At 48.1% G+C, this 22,758-nt stretch overlaps 1 protein-coding gene and 1 non-coding gene across 2 annotated transcripts in view; one reads left to right on the top strand and one right to left on the bottom strand.

Annotated features, from left to right (window-relative positions):
- Positions 1-691: 691 nt before the first annotated feature.
- NK7.1 (homeobox protein NK7.1) overlaps positions 692-22,758 on the bottom strand; it is a 201,307-nt gene continuing 179,240 nt past the window's right edge. The window contains exon 3 of the mRNA XM_075676106.1: positions 692-9,185. Coding sequence (XP_075532221.1) covers positions 8,562-9,185 — 624 coding nt within the window. The 3' untranslated portion in view covers positions 692-8,561. The remainder of the gene's footprint in view (positions 9,186-22,758) is intronic.
- TRNAT-CGU (transfer RNA threonine (anticodon CGU)) lies at positions 10,933-11,005 on the top strand. Its single transcript has one exon. It is a non-coding gene; the product is annotated as a tRNA-Thr (tRNA).

Below are 22,758 nucleotides of genomic sequence, written 5' to 3'. Positions count from 1 at the left end.
GAAGAAAAACTATTTGACATAGAAATAATTCGAGCCTCTTACTCTCTGTCTCTCAGATTTTGAATGAGTATAGCGCTCGAGCAAGAACTCTGCACGACGGTGAACTTCATCTGCATTTTTATAGATGTGTCTGACTCGGCTAGCGCCATTGCGAATGTGCACCAAAAAGCAGGTCGTAAAGCGTACAAAGCGTAATCAATACAAGTGACGTTGTGCGTACATACACATTTGTTTGGGTGCCTCCGTTTTCCTTGTGAAAATTAGAAGATATTTACATTCGTGATGTTGCCATGATGCGTAAATTTGTGTGTAACAAACTAAAAGCTTTTCCCTCAATTCGACGGCATTCGAATCTCTGAATATTCTTCAGCTTTGACTATGTTCCTTTATTCCTCATTTTAATTACGGAGGAAAGTGCCTCGCTAACATGACAACGATGTCGCATGTAACAAGTGATGAAACGATCGCCTTTGTGCTTCAAGTAAGTGCACCTTTACTACAAAAACACTCGTGCTTAGGCATTTGAAAATTTTTCCTAGAGTAAGGAAGGTGATTCATAATAGCTCGAAGTAACAAAATATACAAATTATTTACTTCTGTAGTGCCCCAAGCTTGATTACCGACATTTCGCGCGTTTTGTTTGTACGCGTTCCTCGAAGGAAAGAAATTGAGTCCAGAGGAGACTTTGTTCATTTCAACAGCAGTTTTATATCTAGGCATTCACACTCTACTTACAAATCTCCGCACATTTTGCGCACGGAGACAGCAGAAGCCACTTGCGTCGCTCTGCTTCGTAATTCTCACCATGAAAATTGCACAATTATACAAGAAAAAAAAAAAGAAACAACACTAAAGTGCTGTATGGAACAACGTTGACGCGGTGTTCACAAGTCTAAATGGACTTCCAGCGTAGCCAAAACTACTCCAGAGTAGCAATCTGCAGGACGTAGACTATGAAATATGGACTGCATGCAAAGACACAGGATCATTGCACAAGTAGAACACTACAGCGAATGCTTTGCTGGACTCGCCAAACTCGATGCCGTTCCGTTAAGCAGAGGTAGCGCTCAGGACACAATGGCTTCTTCTTTGGCGTAAAAGAACGCCGAAGGCGTGTCTCACAATGACTAGAACTCCGTAGTAGCTTTGCTGCGAATATTCTGCGGGTTCAAAACAGTTTCGCCCATTCCCACAAGGGTGCAATTGCGCTCATTTGCACGCAGTCAGTTTAGCACCCGACGCGAGGGACAATACCCGCGAGATTCAGAGTACAAAGGAGAATGTTAGCGCCACTCAGTGGAGCAAATACGGGTAACACTTGCCCGTGAGTAATAGCAAACAAATGTGGTGCTTGCTGAGAAAGCACACGCAAGGGCACATTTTTTCACATGAGAAAAAAAAAGAAGAAAAGAACGGCTTTTTAAATAGAGAAGCGCGCACTTTCATTCAAAGCCAAGCACTGCAATTCATATCGGTTAGTTTTTTTACTCGGTCACCATTTACCTAAAGTGTGTTGTTTTCTTTTTCTTCCTGTATATATGTGTGTGCTGAGAGCGTATTGAATTCACCTGTCTTTCCCGTGCACATCTGCGGCTTCGCTACCACATTGCCTTAGTGTCTTCACCAACGTATCAGTTTTCCATGTGCAGCTGCATTCACAGTCAATGCCGTTACGCAACAGTTCAAGGTTAAACAAAAGAATGGTAGGGGTGGCAAGAGCTGATTCCATTCAGTTCAGACAGCAATGTAACTCTACCATCAACATTCTGATATAGCAAACAGGTAAAGCCAAAAGTAACGAAACTTACTAGTAGTAGTGACAAGGTGTGAAGAAACGTTTGCCCTTTGAGACGCCAATGAATAAACGGAGAACTCGTAATTGGGTATCAACTGTCACATTGAATTATGGCAGAGCTGGCTGAGCTCATCAAACTGGACTGCATGTGCTGCCATTTGGGGAGCTGTTTTAAATCGCCTGCCCTTCGGTCTTGATTGTAAGTCGTGACAGCCGCAATACCTTCTTCCGTGTGTTGGTTGCTTGCTGGTAATATGAGAGCTGTCACGCACTTTAATCCGCGTTTCGACAGAGTGGCAAGGGTTTGACAGGGCACGGTGCCTTCTCGTCCTTGACAGCACACATGCTCTGGACGTTCCAGAGGGGCTCAAACTGTTCGCGCACCATACTCGCATTGTTGTGGCTGTCCTTTCTGTTGGCAAGAGGCTTTCCGATACTTCTGACATACAGCTTCAAGGTAGGAAGACCGCGCAGCATCACTGCAGAACATAAATGTAGTTCAACTAGCTCTGCGCAATGTTTCGCATCACGACCACATTAACTTCAACAGGCAGCTGAAGGGGGGGACAATAAAACAGGCTTCGCCTAGAATGTCCATGCCTTCAAATTATGCGCTCTCTCTTCGAGCTTTGTTGACAGAAGGCATGGGCATGTTGTATGAGGCATGAGCAAAACGCTATTGGGAATAAAAGAACACAATATTATATATTGCACAATTCAAAAAGTGTACAACCGGATTTGGCACAACCAAATCACAAAGTCTATCACCGAGATCAAACAGAAAAGCGCGCTTGAGTATCTACCAGAAGCATGAAAATCAAATCACCGAATTTCTCCTAACACAATTCTTAACTTTCTCTTGATGACAATTAACAGTGATACGTTGTAACACATGAATGACCTGACCATGACAGGATAAAACAAATAACCAAACACAAATAATAAATATGAATCCATTGATTTCTACAAAGTTTCTATTGACTACCTCATAGGGATCAATTTTCATAAGATTGGATAAGTGCAATATGTACCTTCTGTCTAGTCCATATTGTGTTTTCCGGGTATGTGATCTGCTGTCCGACGGCATGACGCAGCAGAAAAGGTTTTCACCGGGAAGGCGCTGAAGCGCTTGCTATGCGCGTTGAAATATTTCGCGATACATGCATGACGATGCAAACACGCCACTATGCAGGTGCGCCAGACATGCACCGAACAGAGAACGGCAACAAAGCAAAAACCTGGACAGGTTCTCTGTCCTACGTAGGTCCGATGCTGGTAAGCACCGATCAGTAAGCGACTACCTTCATTCAGTATTTGCCACGATAACCGTATTTGTTTCGATATGCGATCTTCAGGCAAGAAATCCGAATGCTACAAACTGTTACTGTTGTAGCGCCGTACGAGTAAATTTTGTTTGCCCTCGTAATTAAAACACACAATAGCTGGATAAATACATATGCTGTATTCTTCTATCTGGTCTCTTTTTTTAATTTTATGTTATATATATCGGTCTACAAGAAATGTTCCTCACGGGTGCAAATGACTATTGACTCGTTCAATAAACAACTGAGCACTGCAGAAATCCTGCAGTACTTATTTGCTTATAAATATCGCCGCATTTCACTTTGTAAATTCACTGACTCTTGCAGTAGCATCTGCGAAGCTTTCTTTCTAAGGAATCCGTACGGCATTGATTAGTAGCTTCGTGCTACTTCAGGTGGACGGGCATTTTCGCTTTCACTGTCACTGCCTCCATGACTGTTTCAATACCTGGCCGTGACTCACACTTTTAACACCAGCATTTTTAAAGCGTTTATGGTATTGACAAGTAATACAGGCTGCTTGGTTGGGTTTGCTCCGGGTTGGCGGCGGTACGTTCCTTGCCGCCATTTTTTGTGTGCTCGCAAAAAAAAAAAAAAGGTGCCTTCAAATTTTTTTTAGAAACAATCGGCTTAACAATGGCGTGCCGATGAGTGCAATGACCTCGATTGCGATGAGGTAAGCCAAGCTCATTGCGCGGAAACTTGTCGCCATTTGCCCTTGTCGGGAATGCACGTAAACAATGCGTTGTGAGCCTTTTTTTTTCTTTTCCCCCTTTTTTTTAAAATACAGAATCCTCCTTTTTGAGAAGTAGCCAAGAGCTACCACCTTTCTACTCCCTTTCCATCTCCTTGTCGTACAGCAGGGTTCAAATATTCGTGGGGCTATATAGTGTGTTCGCGAACCGAATCATATACGTACCGCACCCGACGAGCCAAGTGCGTTGCTACCCGCTGCGGACCATAATTCATCTCGCTACACATCAGTAGTAAAAAAATAAGCTCGACTAACAACACTCATCGCGATGCTTCTTCCCGCGCATCGTATGTTACTTATTTACATATTTATATATCTGTTATATCTGCAAATAAATAGGCGATGAACATTCTCGACACACATTCAAGAATGCAGTATATGGCAAGGACGACCTTCGTTAGAAAGAAAAGAAAATGCGATCAATGGCTAATGTCATGGCCTGACCCAGTAATGTCGCCTCAACAACATCCTCTCTTTAGTTGAAAGTATTTCGAACTGCATCAGCCTGGCAGCACAAATATAGTGCATCATGCAAAATGGCTAACACTATAGTCACCCGTTATGAACGACATTATGACGAGACATAAGAACCAGTGGTATTATACGGACAACGCTGACTCAAACACCGACACACGACGCAAAAAAGTCAGCTTCAAGAGACTTTGTAACTCAAAGGCCGCTATATCAGGATTCAGCCAATACTATGAGTATTTCCAGACAGAACTTCAAATTTGTATTTTCCCTTCTACATTTAGTGTAAAGCTATATTCTGGCACGTCATGCAATTAACTCAACAAGTGTAGTGCGAAATCTTTCACCCACTACGAGCTGACGGAAAATTGATGTCAAAGGAAGAACATGAACCGGTTACACTCCTCAAAGTAATTGCTCGTTGTCAATTAGAAATGGCAAATTTTCCTGCATAAAAGCGCTTTAAAGAAGTGCGAGAAGCAGTTCCTAAAGAAACGGAAAACAAGAACAAAAGTAACGTTATCTGACAGTGAAAGCAAGACAGTCGGGAGGCTGGAGCCTTTCTCCTGCCTTTGTTCAGTGCAACTCGCCACAAGCCTGTTTTGTCCAGGAGCTTGAAGCGTGTAGTTGTTTTTAATGCACAAATTCCATTATTCGTAAACACCTGTACTGCGGCTAGTATGAGTCGTGTGTAAATACCCTGTGGAACTCCAGGCGCCTTGCCTCGCAATCAAAGGCAAGGAGACATGAGGAAATGAAATTACCATACAAGTTTCAACAATGCCTCCTTCCTATGTAAAGTGCGCAGCTCTGCCGAAAGGTCTCGAAACGAAGAAAACATTCTACCGCTTTTTTCCCCCATCTTACTCGCTTGGTTTGTAAATTATTTTGATTGCAGATACCATACGTGCCAAAAAAGTAACCGAAGGTTTAAGCACTTCGCCTATCAGGTTTCTCTTACCGAGTGGCATGGTATAGAAGGCCTCAGACGGCCGCACCGCAAAGCAACTACTTTGCTGCACCGCGGGTATTTGCAATTCGTGAGCAGTAAAGCAAGATTAGCACGAAAGGCTCTGTGTATCGACAAATTAGGCGGAGCACTAAAGGAACTGTTAACCGCGCATAATGAAAAGCGACGCGATGGAAACTGAGCGCGTTCATTTGTTTTACGTATTCCCGTTAGCTTGATATAGGAAGGATGGATTTCCGAGTACATCCATAACCATTTAGAACAAGCGCGGAAACGCACCGTCTGTAGCTCTCTTAGTTTACACTTCTGAATGCAGAAAAGCAACACACTTTACACAAACATGCAATGATTGATGACACCACCGCTCAATACGGAGAAACATAAGTGACCTCCACGCATACGCTGTACAATGTTGACGAAAGCGTGCTTTCAGCTGTGCTGATAAAGCGTTTCTGTGTGCGCATGACTAACGGAAGTCCTGTCATAAAAAAGAACAACGCTTTTAACTGCTGACGGTTTCGGCGCTTGCCCTACTTCTGGCACCAAGGGAAAATCAATAAAATCCTGTCTGGAGGAACATACGCTTGCCACCACCTCAGAGCTTCGTGTTCATTAGACATCATCCCTCTTATAAAGCTCTCGGTGAACAATGTGACAAGTGCAAGACGACTTGAGTCAGCCTAGTAGCCGCAGAAGTCCTGCGCACAATAATGGATGCTTTAGCATGTCGTGCATGACCTGTTCCCCGTCGCGCCCGATTTCAGCATAACCATTTGCTCACAATATGTACCGATGTACGTTTGCGTTATGTAGAACTGTTTCCCTTCAATTGCGCTGGCTGTCATGCTCTCATGTAGGGCCTTCCAGCACCTCCGAGCTGTTTGCAGCAGCGTTTCGCCTGCAGAACCCCTAACGTATTATTGAAGTTCTGATTCCAATTCTCAACATATTCTACCAAGCTTGGCCTGTCACTGTCCGGTCGTTATTTTAAGCTGCATGAATTTAGCGATGCCGCCATTACTGGGGAGTTAGGGAAACAAGAAGTTTGCGTTGTTTCGCTCATATCTTAGTAAAGTCCGTAAGTATCCATACGCGTGAGCCAAAGGTACTACCTCGATTTTCTCAAACCATTACGAACGGTCTAGAAAAGCTGTAAGAAATCGAGTACGCTGTCTTACACTAATTTGGAACCTTAAGAATAATTGGGCACTACGAACTATAGGACCCTGAGGCTTAATACACATTTAATACACGATGAAGAAAGTTATACTAGCATTTTCGAATAAACAAATATATATCAGCAGAGTGTTCATTTGGGTTGGTTAGTACATCTGGTCACAGAGCTGATTTTTGAACAACGTGACGCAGTGCGAAGAAAGAAATCACAGGACAGAGTGCTCACTTACAACCAAATTATTTAATCATTTGGTTGTAAGTTAGCGCTATGTCCTGTGCCTCTTTTCTTTGTCCTTTGTGGCACTGTTCAAAAGATTGTGCTGTGTGACAAAACATATATCAATAGAGGGCATGGCATGAACGTTAACATGCCACATGCGGGCAACGGTGTACAAATGCACGAGCATTTAGTCGCAGTAACGAACACCCGACGGAGACAAACAGAGATCTTGGAAAAGGACTGTCGTTTTTTTTTTTGAAATTATATGTAAATAAATCGCCTCAGTGCACACAAGCTGGTTATTGCGTGTTTCCGGTTATGCCGATATTTAATGGGGTTAAATATCGCGTATTGTTTATTTTTTTTTTGTATCAGATTCATTGCATACATGACCTAAAGTGTACACAATGCTGAAAATGCAGCAAATGATTTATGAGCTTGCCTCCACCGCTTTCCTTTGGGGGGATTAAAGGCGAATACAGATACGAAGCTCTTCTGATAGCTTTCCAAAAGGTAGAGTTGAGTTGAATATGCACTCAACTGCTTCCATCAGCGTTGCACATCCTTAACAATAAGAGGAGTGAATGCAAGAAGCCCTAAGGGCTACGTTACTTCTGATCAAATTTTAAGCGCTGTTCCAATTAGCATTAGCGCTGCGCACAGGGAAGTAAGCAATAGTGGCAATGCGGAGAGAAGACAATATACTCATAAAAGAGCTGCGTGTGTGGATCTTAGGCTCATTCACGTGAGATGTTCATTAACCCATGTTGTGAGGTTTTGCCTTAATTATTACTGTCACAACCGGTGCGCTGCAATTATCGGGTGTCATGTGAGTGGGCGCACACAAGGCTACACAGCTTGATTGATTATTGTCGCGTCGTTTCCATTGACATCAGGAAGTACTGATTAACGTATGAGCGAAACAAGGCAACATCTTGTGTCAAGAGAGCGTTATAAGAAGAACGGGTTTTTTTGACAAAAAACCGTATTCACATCGAAGAATTAGGAAGGTGGTGCGAGAAACTATGTCGCATTTTGTTTCTCCATGTAGAAAGCTTCTTGCCAAATTGAATTTTCAATAGAGTGTTTGACGTTGAAATGTCGAGCATTGCGAAAAAGCACATAATACGCCGGTCAAGGAAGGCAGGTTTGATTTGTATGAGTGCCTTAGAAGCTTTCACTGTTTAGCATGGTATAGGCTAACCTTCACGCACTTTCTATTTTCCAACTGCGCTAAATCACAAGCAGTTTCTATTTGCCAACTGTTTGCCAGTAGTTAGTTGCCAACAACTATTTCTCAACTCACTGCGATCATATATGTTGCGACATTGTCAATTTACTCGTTGCGTTAATCGGTGGTCTGAGCGGTGCCTTCGAACAAAATTATCAACTGAATAATTTGCTCTCGCGGTGATCTGTCGAAAAATAAATAGCTGAGCTGGTGAAACATGATGGTTAATGGCACACTCTTGCACATGGTCCTTGTACAGCCTTCAAAGAGGAAAGAAAAATGCGCCAGGGCAGATCGCGATCACTGTTGAAAGCGTCATCATCTCGACTCCCGTCTGAGATTGCAACGGTTCCGGCCCGTACAGGGGTCTTCCCTCCTTACAGGGCCTCAGATCCCCGACCTCACGGCACCCTTTCAAGCGGTCCTGGCCGAGGGTCGGCAACGCGGAATTTTCGGGGAAGACGTGGCCAGCAGCTCAGCGCCACGTGAAGCGCCGCCCCGCAGTCTGTCGGGAGGCCGCAAACCAGGCCCGAGCGAGCGCGCGCACCACGGGCGGAGAAGGCAATCGTGTCGCTGCTGCCAGAGCGAGCGCCCCGCGCAAGCCCTAGTCTCGGCTCGCGGGTCACTGTTCCACCTGCCCGCTGTCCTGGAACTTGTCCGTCTCGTCACAAACCAACACTGCCGACGACCTGGGGCTGGGGACGATCCCGAAGCTGTCGCCGTGCTGCTTGGCGGCGGCCGCCGCTCCGGTTCGGGACGTCAGCTCGGCGGCGGCTTCCCGGAACGGCCGCTGCTCGGAGCCGAGACTGGGCGAGGAGTCCCTGCACGCGGCGTCCGCGCCGTCCGAGCTGAGGGCCGCGGTGCCGTTCTCCATCTTGTCCAAGTCGGACGAGTGCGGGTAGTGCTGCGAGCTGTCGTCGGTTCGGTCGCCCGAAGAAGAAAGGTTGCTGAGATCACTCACGCCGCACGGAGACGGCTTGGCGGAGTTGGTTCCAGAGAAGCTGTGGTGGTTGACGCTAAGCGCAGACGAGCTGTTGCTGCCGGCAGCTGGAAGCAGCGGGCTACTGGCACCGCCGGCTGCCTTGGTCAGGCCCAGTGGCTGCTCACTGGAGGAGACCTTGGCCGCGGCTGCGGTGCCCTTAGCTTTGGCCGCCTTCTCGCCGATCTTCAGCTCGGCCGCCTCGGCGTTGGAAATGCCATCCTGCTTCTTCCACTTCGTGCGCCGGTTTTGGAACCAGATCTTCACCTGCGCGAATCAGAACAGAGCCAGCGGGTCAAACTTTCACGCCGAGTTTTGCACAGAACGCTCATGCTGCAATGCACGTCTATGCCAAAGGACCAAACAGTGGCGTTCGCCAATCTCCGTTTTCTCGTTAGAAAAAGAATCTGTTCTACTAGTGACATATTCGCTTTTATTTCCGTAAGAGGTAAGCGAAAGTGCCAACATACCGGCTGTCCCAACTAAATGTCGCCAAGAATTAAAATATAACGAAGGCTGTTACGCGGACTGTGATCACTATATGTTGATGGGCGTTGTACACGCTAATCATAAGTACTTTTTCTTCATTTAGCAAAAATAAGTATCTAACATGTTTAATTACTTCACTTTCAATTAAATTACCTAATCAATAATGCACCAATTCAAATGTTGCGGTGCATGTCGAGAGATGACATGAGAAGAGCTTCTAAACCAGCCTAAGCCCTGTGTGGTCCCGCGGGAAGAAAAGAAAGCCCGCAAAATTAGTTTATAAAATACCATGTGACAATGCGTCCGCACGTCGGGGATTGTAGCGCTCTCATAACTCGGCCCTAGGTTACTACACTTGGAAGGAGCGGCCGCGCTCTTTCCCCGAGGCGTTATCAGCTTTCGGCGCGCATACTCTGTCCGTATCAAGCGCGAAGCCATGGCCATTAACGAGCGAGAGCTGCACAGCGTACTAGATGACAAGGTGTACGCTGGAAATGGCGTCCTATCGCAGGCGCGGAGATCCATTGTGATGCGGTATTTGTGATATTTTGAGGGGGGAAGGGGGGGTTCTTGCATCATCAAAAAAAGAAAGACCACACATGACGTAGGTTACTTCATGTACATTGTCATCGATCCCTTCTCGACATCCTCTGAAACATTTGAATTGGCGCCATATTGATAAGGCAAGTTATTTAAAAGCAAACTAATTAAACGTAATGCATAATTATTTTCGAAAAAGATAAGAAATACACAATACTAGCATCAACCACGCCTATCAACATACACTGATGGGCGTTCGCCCGTGAAGCCTTCGGTTACATTTTTTAATTCTCGGCAACATTTCGTTGTTACTTGTGCTTTTATTATACAGAAATCAAGGCCTTAAGTTTCTGAGCGAGCTTTACCGATTTCATTTGAAATTACGCATCATATATGAATATTACAGGAGGCGAAGATCGGATACGGATAAATTCGAAAGCCGTGGTCCCACAAAGATAAAATCGATAGCTGGAGGCATTTTACTTCGTTCAACGAAAATCAAGCTATAAGATACGCGTGCGACACGCCGTCAATAACGGTTCTCAGTTCGCCTCACGAAACATTGCACCTTCTCGAAAACTTGAACACCCTCGGATGTCTCAAAGCCTGAGAGCCTCAAGCAACAGCTACAGAAACAACGAAATTGAGTAGACTATTTAACTGGCTATCTTCAGTAAGTTCTACAAGGCATTTAAGTACGTAAACTATACTCGCGTGAGTATAAAAAGTCGTTGATAACGCGATAAGCCAGTTCCAACAACTGCGACGTGACCTCCCCGGCGCGACATCCCCGACGCCAACCGATGTTCCTGGCACACTGAAAAATTTTTCTAACGATAAATCAAATAAAATAAATTGGGCAATCAATTGCACTTATTACAGTGAATCTTGGCAGCGGTTTGTGAGTGGTGGCGCTGGCTAACACTCCCAGGGCTAGTTCTAGTAGCAACACATAAATACCCCGGAAAGTGGATGGGAAAACGGCGCCGCGGTAGCTCAATTGGTTAGAGAATCGCACGCGTAATGCGAAGACGTGGGATCGTTCCCCACCTGCGGCAAGTTGTTTTTTCATCCACTTTAAATTCCCTTAATTTATTATTTCTTTATATTCAGTTAGTAAGTACCAGCAATTTCGCCTGTGTTGTCCTTGGTGTCACTGTTTGTTGGCTTCTTAGGATATGATTAATAAAAATTGGGCCCCTCGGTTAACCCCCTTTCTTCTCGTTTTAAAGACCATGCCCTTCGTACGTTGATTCTCACTCTGCGATGTGCGAAAAGCACCTGGCTTTAGTTTCGGTAGGTGCTGCGATAAACGATCTCATGCGTATCTATGAGAGATATATGGAGGCAGAAAGTGAACAATCGCGCTTCTTTGGCCTTGGTGCGTTCTTCATGGTTCGCTGCCGCTTCATGGGTCACTGCTTAGTCCAGCCTAAGGGAGCTGTGCAGCTTGATGCTGCAGCTGCAAGCTCTGTCAGCGCGGAGCTACACACATCGGAGAAGTCATAGTGGAGCCATTAGAAAAAAGAAAAAGGCAAAAAAAAGAGAGAAATAATAATAGTCACAGAAGGTTTTGCCTCCATTTCATGAACTACGTGACAGGCGTTGCAAGCGAACGAGGCACAACCAAATGGCTTATGGTGTAAAGGACAAGCCGAGACAACATTTTTGTCCTTAAATATCTTCAAGAGGGACATCAACGTTTGGGATAAATTAGGATATTATGCGACAGATAGCCTCGGGCGTGATATGATTATAGGGATGCATTATTCTGGGTAGTCTTCACTGCATGGCTAAAAAGCCTGTGGGTGAACTGTGCGACGACGCGACAAGAAAGGGAAACAAACCCTAGCGCAGTTATAGTTAATATGCAACCAACAAGCCCAGTTAAAAACCCTTCTACAAGGCCTCCAGATGCATGTTTATACTTCTATTATTTGCAAGGCACGACGAATGTGCACAAGCTCGTGCTGCTTGCAACGCTTTGCCGATGCAAAAGTACCATCTGCATTGCTCCATCGCTCCATCGATCTTACTGGTTGCTGCACTTGAGCGACATAAAGAAGTGGGCTTGCGGGATTTTGCGCCACGTCTATTCGTTCAAAATTTCAAAGGCGCAGAATGAGACTGTTACTTTTTTCTTCAAAACATTACGCATTCGTCATGGTGTGTAATGGAGCAATATATCTTAGAGAAGGAGAGCAAAAAGAGTATTAAAGAGAGGGAAGTTTGCAAGTGTAAAAACCGGCTGTCTTTCCGTTGCTGGGGAGAGAGGCTAAAGGAATTAGAGACACTGATGATGACTTAGGTGACATTAAAGCTACGTGAAAAAATATAGCCAAAGAGACTGAGAGTATTATAGTATACACGTAAGACTATTGAATAAAGGGAAAATCAGACATCCACCCGTTCGTAGCAATTGCTACAAAGGAAACCCATACGGGTTCCTCGAAAGAAAAGCCTCAGAGTTGAAGAAAAATTCGTCCTGATCCGGGTGGATGTCTGATTTTCCCTTTATTCATTACTTCTCTCCACCTTGCGGGTTTCCGCAGAACTACGTAAGACTATTATAATACATATATATTCGGGTTGAAAAAAAAACGAAGTATCAAAGCCTCCCGCAAGCCAATGAGTAAACACCGAAAATATGAAACGAAACAGCAAGAGCACACATAAGAAATAACTAATATCTTGTAGGTCCATATGGAAATAAATTATCATTAACAAATGGTTAGAATACGGGAACATTACAGACCAGGTAACTTGATGCTGTCCAAATGATTTCCTTTTTTTTTTTGTATCTATAACACAAATATATGAGTATATACATATATGGCATTTCACTTCTTCGTAGTTCTTGCAGTGCAGAACGCTTCATGTAAAACAAACCGTATGCAGAGACAAGGTACCAAAAGAGAGATACGAGGACAAGCGGTGACGATTAGCTTTTTTACGACCGAGAACAACACTTACATTTTCTCTGACCGCTCCCAGAGGGACACGTCGCCCGGTGCGTCAGTGTTGCGACGAGCGAACATGACGGCGCGGTCTCGTTAACAGCGTCGGGGGAACAATTGTAAAGAGAAAAACCCAGGGAACGCTGTCTCACTTAGACACCACCAGGAGGCTCATAGGCGCTTCAGATTAATGCGAGGTGACACGACAAATGACGCGTGACCGCGCGCCTTGTACACGCATAATAGTCAAGGCAAGCCACGCGCAAAGAACACAGAAGGGGTAAACAGACCGGAAAAGCGCCATTTTCGGCTCCGTCTGAGGTGCGACATAAGACGTCTTTATCGACGTCTTCATCGCCAGCGCAGCTCGCGGCGCTTGTGTAGACAAGCCGACAAGAAAGACAGAGCGCTGCAAAGGCCGCAGAGGCACGAAAAAGGCAGAGAGGCAATAAAAAAAAGAAAGGATCCTTGGCGCGGCACAAGACGGGAGGGAAGGAAGGAGACTGTTTCACCGCGAATCTCACCCAATTTCCAGCGCTTCTTATTTCTTCCTCGAGGGCTCGTCGGCCGTAATTGCTATCCCTGCGCTCCCTTTTCTCCCGCGCTGCCGGCAGGGCCAGTATCCTCAATAAAGGCCCTCATAAAGAGTAGAGAGCGGAGCCGGAAAAAAAAAAAAAGAAAGGGACGAAGGCGCTCGGTTAAGGGGCGGCTGGGAGGAAGGCCGCTGGGAGCAGATTCATTTGTCATGTCGCCCGCGCGCCAAGAAGAAACGCAGGCTCGCAGGAAACCATTAGACTCGATCAGGTTGAGATATGCCGCGGGAGGAGGCGTGCGGCGCGCGAGCGCGCTGGGGAGACAATATCCGCAGGGGGGGGGGGGGGGGGGGGGGGAGGTCTTCTCTGCCCTGCTCGTCGTCGTCGTAGCGCGCGCTCGCCGCTTCTGGAGCGGACGGCTTCCCTTGACGCGGCCGCGGCGCGATCGATGCGCCGCCGCTCTGGCGCTTTTGTGTGTGGGCCGCTAGCGGCGAACGGGGGAGCCGGCGCAGCGCCACTCCTGCGCGCTCGCGACCCACTCTCCGGTCGCCGCTTCCGCATTGTCGCGGCGCCCGACGCGGGATGACAATTACACGGAGACCGCTTCAAAGGGACGACGCTGACAAGCGCGCCGCTGAGCGCGCTGCGCAGCGCCCATCGTGACCGTCTTGCCGACAGCGGCGCGTGTCATCGGCTTGCGCCGCGCTTTGCTCGGACGCCAAGGCGCGCTGCTTTTCTCCCGTGCGGCCGACGAGATTTCCTCTGACGTTGGGGCTCTTTATGACGAGCGAAGACAAAAAGAACCAGACTCCCGTTCTTTGAAACCCAGCACGCGCGTGTGTATACCGCTTACCTAAGTGGAAAGAATACAGAAGAGGACGTGTGCTTCCATGATACGTTTATTATCTTTTTTTTTATGGTCTACTTGGTGCTCAAAAATAACGTACAGCGCGAAGGACAAGGACAGCGATAGACGACATACACAGCGCTGTACGTTATTTTTGATCATGAATTACCAACTAGCCCAAGCAACCACCCTAGTTCTACTTGGTGCGTTTTCATTAACACGATCAACTGCCCAAATAAAGGCAAACTACACAAAAAAGACATGGACAGGATCAACGCAATACTTTCCATGAGCGATGATACTTTGCATAGCACCATGCACGTGCGAACTACATCTTAAAAAACTTACTCTTCCCATGCCTCCTTGTGTGGTGTGCATTTATTTTCGCAGTTCATGTGTTAACGAACATGTGTATCGGGATAAAAGTAAATCTTTACGTAGAATGACATCATCGTAGAAAAAGAGTGGCTTATAAAAACGAACAAATAATACTTTTGTTGGGTCTTTCTATCACAAGGTAGAATAGTCTATTAAATGATCTGAACTTGTACGTGATGTACGAAGAAAAGAAAGAGCGGTGAAAACAGAAACTTGATATTAAGGTCTCGTATGTTTCTCGTAACAAAAAAGAGGAACCAAAGTGCTGCTCAGGCAATTACATATATGTGGCAGTCTCGAAGCTGAAGACAGACTTGCTTTTAGATTTCTCCCCTTACATCGGCACCGGCCTATCCTTCTTTCCGAACAATCCAGATAAAGAAGCAAAAAATGGAACAGCAGTGCCCCGGGTTACAAGAGGGTAGCGGGGAGTCTTCCGTGCGAGGCGGCGTAACAGAGATCGTGCGGCGCCATTTAATGCGGGCCCAGCGCTAAACAGCCGGTGTCATCCGAGCAATTTCGTGCTTCGGCGATGATGAGATTTATCCCGACGCCCCGGTTCTCTCCCCCGCTGCCTTCCTCTCGGCAACCTGTCGATAATCGATAAAGGCCCCCCATTCTCGAGCGCGCCGCATCCAGGAAGCAATCGCCGAGACACCCACTCGCGCGGCCGCCACCGCTCGATGCCGGATCGTTCATCTCGCCTGCGCCTCCTCCGGAGCCCCCCACAAAGCTCCCCAAGTGCGTGTCGCCGGCCGCCAACGAGACACAGCCGTGACACAAGCTTCCGCGCTCAGCAGCCACCGCACAATGCCCGCGGCGCGCAATGGAGATAACGGCAGGCTCAGGCACCGCTCTTCGCTGTCCTTCTCGCCCGCCCCGGTCGCGGAGAAACTCGCAATTTTCATTATGACAATCGCATCTGAGCGCGCGCAGTCTCGCCAACAGCAGCGCAGCGGCGCTCGTTCAAAGCGTGGGACGACGCGCCGGCCGAACGATTGCTGTTTCCTCTTTCGCTCGGCCGGCTTCGCGGTGGTGCCATTATGAGAACTCTATTTGGGACCGCGATTGATTAAGCGATCGATCCGCGCCGTTAAACGGCCGCGCCCGGACGTCGCCGAGGACAGCGCGCGCGGCCGAGGCGTGCCCGGGCGCCGGAGCGGAATTTCGTCGCGGTGCCCGGGGGTGCCGTCGCACGGTCGCGGCACGCAATGTGTGCAGCCTGTCTCGGCGGTGGACGCGCTGCTGACGGGCTCTTCTCACTCGGTGCACAGCGACGCCGGCTTTCGCATGCCACGCCTGTCGCTTCTGGATTCTCCCAAGACGCGGATGGCTTTTGCCTGGCACGCGCAGCATTTTCTCCAGCAAGTGCTGCGAGGGAGCGTGCAATTTGCTTGTCAACAAGCGCACATTATAGAAGCTATGCAAATTGCGCGTCATGCTGGGCGGGCTGTAAGCGGGCACGTTCATGAAGCAGTCGGTGTGAAAGTAAACTTAAAAAAGGAGAGAAAATAAACTTAAGAGAAAAAAGAAGAGTGCATAAGCAGAGTGCGCCCACTGTAATGTGCAGCAGCCATTGCGCTTCGAATAATTCTTACCACAGTTCCTATCCTGGTTAAGTCTCTCAGCACTGAAATAATCGAGCGCGAGCAAAGTGCGAGACATAAGTGTATCAGCACGCCGCGTTCTTCAAAAATTAGGCACAGTTAAACCTCAATTTAACCAAGTCGACAGGACCATAGACTTAAATTTATAAATCGAGAACTTTGTGAAATGGAAAACACTCGAAACAGTGAATATAACAGTATTACATTAGGGGTGGAAGAATGTTCGAATACGAATCTAATACTACAAGCAAACTACTCGTATTCCCCTTCAAAAACTAACTATTCGGTATTTTCGAAAATTCGAAAATAACCTATTAATTTTGCAACAACCGAATGTTAAGGTTTGGCTGCTGTTCTCCGTCTGCTAAACAAAGTATCGCAAACCGTCAACAGTGGACAACGAGAAAAAGCGCTTGGAGCAATGCCGAAACAAATCAGTAATGTAAACTTTGTTTCCGGTTTCGGTGTGGAAACGCACGTGACAACCTCTGACTTTTGCTTATAGTGTGATTTAGTGTTATTGGCAGCTTAAGTCATGTAGCAGTCCTATCTTTTTCGTTACAGCCTGTGATGTTTTCCTTGCAACTGACCCTTTTACGTGTGTCTACGGCAACAGGCCCTTCAACCTCGCTCTTTCTTTTTCCACAACTTCTGATATTTTTTTTCGGCAACTTTTATTTAGTATCTTTGGGAAGCTATAGCCATACAGCAGTCATTCGTTCTAGGAAACCTTGTTTGCAATCAGGCTCTAATGTTGTTCAGATGCTACTTGCGCAGTTGTTTTTTAATGACAACTAGGTCTCTTATGTCTAAAACTGATTTTTTTGTCCCTGATAGCTGACTTTTTTTGCACTAGTCGGTGCAAGAGTGGTGCATAAATATACCAAAATAAATATTGCGTCTGTAAATATATATGCGTCTGTGCTTAAATATTCGATATTATATTCGATATTGTATACTTGCTATTCGTACAGTTCACACCCCTTAAGTCGACATCGGTTAATTCCACTTGTCACTTACTTCAGACGCTCTGAAATGTACCGACGACAAGCCATGCATGGGTGTGGAAGAAGAAGTAGAAGAAAAAACATTGATTTGTGGCGACGCATTGTCCGCATCGTCACGCTATGGAAGAGAATCTCGTTTAGTTCAAACTCGAAAGCATGCCACTTCAGTTAATTCGATTCCCATCGACGTGCACCGGCGCGCAGCGGTTTCTTTAATCTTGAAAACACAAGAAACTAAACAGACGACGGTACTGCCTCTCCATGCGTGAGACTGATTCATATCTAAATTTATTTGTATCTTTTAGTAGTCGACGCTTCTTCCGCCCGTGAAGCAATCCGTTGCCGGTTGTTTTGTGTCGTGTCAAGGTGAGTCACGCTGTGTTTAATCATGGCGGGCGCTCTTCGCAAGAAACAAGACATTACAGACTACGTCAATATATATATATATATATATATATATATATATATATATATATATATATATATATATATATATATATATATATACCGTTTGTTCATTCAACATTTCGGATAATTCGGCCGAACCTTGAGGCCCCTGACGGCTCGAGTGTATTCGATTCGTATTTGAAAAAGTTTATGTTCGCCCGCCTCTACATTATAGTTAGTCAAAAAGAAGTAAGTAATTCTTGGCCGCGCACTAACTTATCATATACCGAGCCCGTTGTGTTCGTCTTATGTTCCTTTATTGGAGCAGCGACTTCAACAGGTCGATGGTGTCGGTCACCTGAACTGAAACCCGCCATATCCCATATGTTACGATATACAAGCAAGTACTGCAGACGACCCAACGCGACCATATGCTGATTCCTCAGAAGAAACGGTCGATGAAAGGTTCGCCGCTTCCAGTACTGACGCTTCTGCACGACTGGGCGGAGCGTGCTGTCATTCTGTTCGAAATCACTCCCGACCTATCGTACGCAGTACATAAGAAGCAGGCTTCCAGCGCATCAAAACGAGCGAACAGGCCACGTTCCTTGGCGTTGATGGCGGCTTGAATTTCACAAGGAAACGGGCGGCTGGTGCTTTTGTGCCAATCGCGCCGAACGATAAACAAAACGCGCCCAACACCAGGGACGAGAAAGAAGTGAACACGACGCAGCAGAGCGCGCCCTCCAGCAGAGCGCCGCGTAATGAACTTGTTCAAAGCGGCGTGACAGGTCGGCGGCGAGACGTAGTCACGCGCGCGCGCCCTGGCCAACTTTCGAGCGGCCGACGAACGGGCAACAGCAAAGCAGGGAGCACGCACACAGAGCACGGCTGGCCGGTGGTGAGCGCTTAATCAGCCGCCGCATTTCATCGATGAGCTGGCCTCCACTTCCCTCGCGCTCCGCGGCCCTTTCCCGCCAGATAGAACTGTCACGTGCCGCGCCGGGCGACAAAGCTCCCAATTTGCGAGTTGATCGATTCCAACCAGTCGGCCGCGGCCCCTTCCTTTCCTCCGCGGCTGACGCGCGTCTCATATCGGCGGCGGCCTGGACGCTGGGGCCATCTGTCGCCGAGCTGGGGGCGCCAGCCCGCCCTCCCCCACGGAGCCCGCATTATCCCTGCGAGCGCGCGCAGCACGCTCGGTAATTCAACTTTAAGTGGCGGACGCCAAAGTTTTCCCCGGAAGCGCTTCCCGGCAATTAAGTCGTAATTAACACAGGCTTCGCACGCGCGTGTGCGGATACGCGCTCGGCGGCCGTATCGATTGAAAGGGGGGAGCGGAGACAGATTGCACGAGGCAGCGCCGCCGCTCCGACGCCGCGGTAAACAGGTCGCGAGCCGGCCACTTGCGTTACGCGCGCATCCGCCATTGGCTGGGCGACGACAGCGGCGCCAGAACCTGCGCCGCGTGCGATTGTGGGAGATGAGCTCAAACGACGTGTATAGCTATATACTCCCCACATAGCCGGAGCGCTCATCGCCGATTTAGTTCGCGTGCCCCTGACGAGGGGAAACGGGGAGATGGGACTGCGGATTAAGCGCCGTCTGTACGCCCTAGCCACTGTAGAGACTCTGCGTATCTGCGGACGCCAAAGTTCCTTACAACATCTCCGCAAGCGAAGACCATTGACATCGTGCGTTGTCCAGCACTGGGGTTCGAAAAAGGACAGTGAGCGTGTGGTGATAAGAAGTGACCACACGAGAAAGAAAGAAGAAAGGAAGAAACAAAAAACGAACGAAAGAAAGAAAGACTAGGAATTTGAGGTTGACGCTTATTACCCACAGATGGAAATAACTGACAACCTAATATTTCCATGCTGCACAAACCCAGCCATACGGTGATTGGTAACACAGATCGACGCAATATGTTCTTCTTAATGTAACATTTGTCTCATTGTAACAATTTCATTTGAAAGTTCGGCTCCTCCACAAGAACTGTACGTTCGTAGTAACGTGGAGTATTCTGCATTCGCTTCACACAGTTTGTTGCGTTTCGCCTGCGACACGTGGTTTTGCCGGCGCGACTGCGGCGGGGCGGCAGACATTTTGGCCCGATCGTCGTCGCCGCAACGCTCATCGGCAGGTGTTTCCAGGCGCGACTGCGGCGATGCGACCGCAAAGGATCACCCTCTCATTCCAGTCATTGTGCCCGAACCAGGCGATGCGAAAGCAGGGATCATCCTCTCATTACAGTCATTGTGCCCGACCGGCAGCGCTACGACAGGGTGCTACGAGATCGTGCTCGACATGGTGCTACGGCAGCGCTACGACAGGGTGCTACGAGATCGTGCTCGACATGGTGCTACGGCGGCGCTACGACAGTGTGCGTCACCATTAGCCCATTGTACATTCACGTGCTCGTCTTTTGAGGGGTTCCTTCTTGCCCTCAACTGCGAGAGTATAAAAACAGCTGCCCCCGGACGCCAAAAGGAGGGCTCCGATTTCTTCTGTTGAGTAAAGTGCTCTCCCGTCTCTCTACTTCGGTCAACCTGACCGCCAACTCTTTGCGATGTTAAAATAAACAAGTTGTTTTGTTGTTACCAGTCGACTCATGCTTTGCCGGGACCTTCGGATGCTTCCAGTTGTACCCCAGGCCGCCAGGCCAACGCTACCCTTGGGGCTTGCGACCCAGGTACAACCACGGGCGTCAGCGCCGAGTTCCCAACAACAGATCGTACCAGCGGTGTGATCCAAACATCTGGTTGGCAGCGGTGAGATCGCCTCCGACTTCAAACAACTGTCTGCCAGCGGTGAGATCGCGACAACGGAGGCCAGCAGCGAAGAGATGCAGTTGACTGTATGCTGAGCAGCTCAACGACGATCCGGGAGCAGTGCAACGAGCCCTGTGTGATGACTGGTTGCCTGCAGCGGAACGACTGCGCTGGACTCTTGCCTGCGAGGTTTGGTGAGTGCGGGACTTTCTTCTTCTGAGCTTTGCCAGGCTTTTTGTTAGTGTCAGAAACAGAGCTGGTAATTGTGGTTGTCGTTGCTGCCGGGTTAGTTTGCGGCAAGACAATAGTAAGCAGTAGAGAAAGCAGCATTCAGAGCAGCCATGGATTTGAAGTCGTTGCGCAAACCGAAATTGTTGGAGCTTGCAAGAGAGTTGGGTCTGGATGTCTCAGACAAACTCAGAAAACCAGAACTGCTAAAGGCTATTCTTGAGTTAGAGGCTGAGGATGACGAGCTGTCGGAATGCCTTGAGACTATTGAAGAGAGGGAGACTGCAAAAGAAAAAGAAGAGCGTGAACGTAAAGAACAGAAAGAGCGAGAGCAACAAGAGCGTGACCGTCAACACGCTTTGGAAATGAAGCGTCTTGAGGTAGAGATGGAACGCGCTCGTAATGGAAGTCAGGCACACGGTGCAGGAGAACGAGTATTGTTCAAAATGACTGACCTGATGCGGCCGTTTAAGCTTGGAGAGGACATTGGTTTGTTCCTGGTTAACTTTGAGCGAACGTGCGAGAAGCAGGGGTTCTCTCGGGAAACGTGGCCACAGCGCTTGCTCACTTTGTTACCCGGCGAGGCGGCCGACGTAGTCGCTCGCTTGGATAGAGAGGAAGCAGAGGATTTCGACAAAGTAAAATCGAGTCTGCTAAAAAAGTACCGGCTGTCTGCGGAGGCGTTCCGTCGGAAGTTTCGGGAAAATGAGAAAGGCAGAAGTGAGTCATATACAGAGTTTGCGTATAGGCTTATGTCGAACATGCAGGAGTGGCTCAAAGAAGAGAAAGCGTTTGGTGACCACGATAAAGTTCTGCAGTGTTTCGGGCTAGAACAGTTTTATAGTCGGTTACCGGAGAACGTGCGATACTGGGTCTTGGATAGGCCAGACGTTTGTACGGTGGCTAAAGCCGCTGAGCTAGCCGAGGAGTTTGTGACGCGTCGGGCTCGCGGAGCTAAGGACGGTCAAAAGGGTGAATTTGGCTCGAAGTTTGAGAGGCCGAAGTTCACACCCATGAGAGCAAAGGGGAACACGCGTAGTGCGGATGCGAGTGGAAGCAGTGCGACCGAACCTAAGGAGACGGCAGCAGCCGAAGCCGAACGCAGAAAGCGGTTCGAGATGAGGCAAGCGCGCGTTTGTTATACGTGCCAGAAGCCGGGTCACTTTTCGGCGCAGTGTCCGGAAAGAACACCAAAAGTTGTGTTTTTTTCAATAGGCAGCACTGACGAGAACATGAAGCTTCTCGAGCCTTACATGCGAGACCTCCTCGTGAACGGGAAAGAGTGCCGAGTGCTTCGCGATTCCGCAGCTACGATGGATGTAGTTCACCCGTCTTACGTAGAACCCCATATGTTCACGGGCGAGTGCGCATGGATCAAGCAAGCCGTGGAAGCTCATAGCGTGTGTCTGCCGGTAGCAAAAGTGCTTATTGAAGGACCTTTCGGAGCGCTTGAGACGGAGGCGGCAGTGTCATCTATGCTGCCCCCCCCCAGTACCCGTACCTATTTTCAAACAGGTCCGATCACCTCCTGCGCGAGAAGGGGCTTTTGTTTGGTGAAGCTAGTGTTCAGGCCTTAACCAGATCGAAGGTTCGGGAGCTCGCTGCAAAGGCGGTAGTTGCGGGGCCGACGTTATCAAACAACGAAAAAGGGTCAGAGGCGCAGCAAGCTGATATTCCGAGCACGCCCGAACTGAATAAACTTGAGTCTGTAACGTTAAAGGCGCCAGATACTGGAGAGGAAACGCCCGACGCGGGAAAGTTAGAAGAGCTATCTACTGATTTGCTCATCGCGCCTACGTCAGACGGACTTGATAGGTTGCTAAAAGTCAGCCGGACGGCTTTGATAGCCGAGCAACAAAGGATGGCAGCCTGGAAAACGTGCGCTGCAATGTCAAAGAAGGTATCGCCAGGAAAACTGCGCGTTTTGTGGAAAGAGGTGGAGTCCTGTACCGGAAGTATCTAGACCGCAGAGGTGTGGAGTTCGATCAGCTGGTCGTGCCTCAATGCTATCGTCAGGATCTGTTGCGCTTGTCACACGGGGGTTCGTGGTCCGGACACCTAGGAGTTAAGAAAACTAAGGACCGTCTCTTGCAAGA

Source organism: Dermacentor variabilis, chromosome 1 (assembly GCF_050947875.1).
Source record: "Dermacentor variabilis isolate Ectoservices chromosome 1, ASM5094787v1, whole genome shotgun sequence".
Lineage (NCBI taxonomy): Eukaryota > Metazoa > Arthropoda > Arachnida > Ixodida > Ixodidae > Dermacentor > Dermacentor variabilis.
Note: the sequence above shows the minus strand (reverse complement) of the source record. Positions and strands in the feature narration are given on the sequence as shown.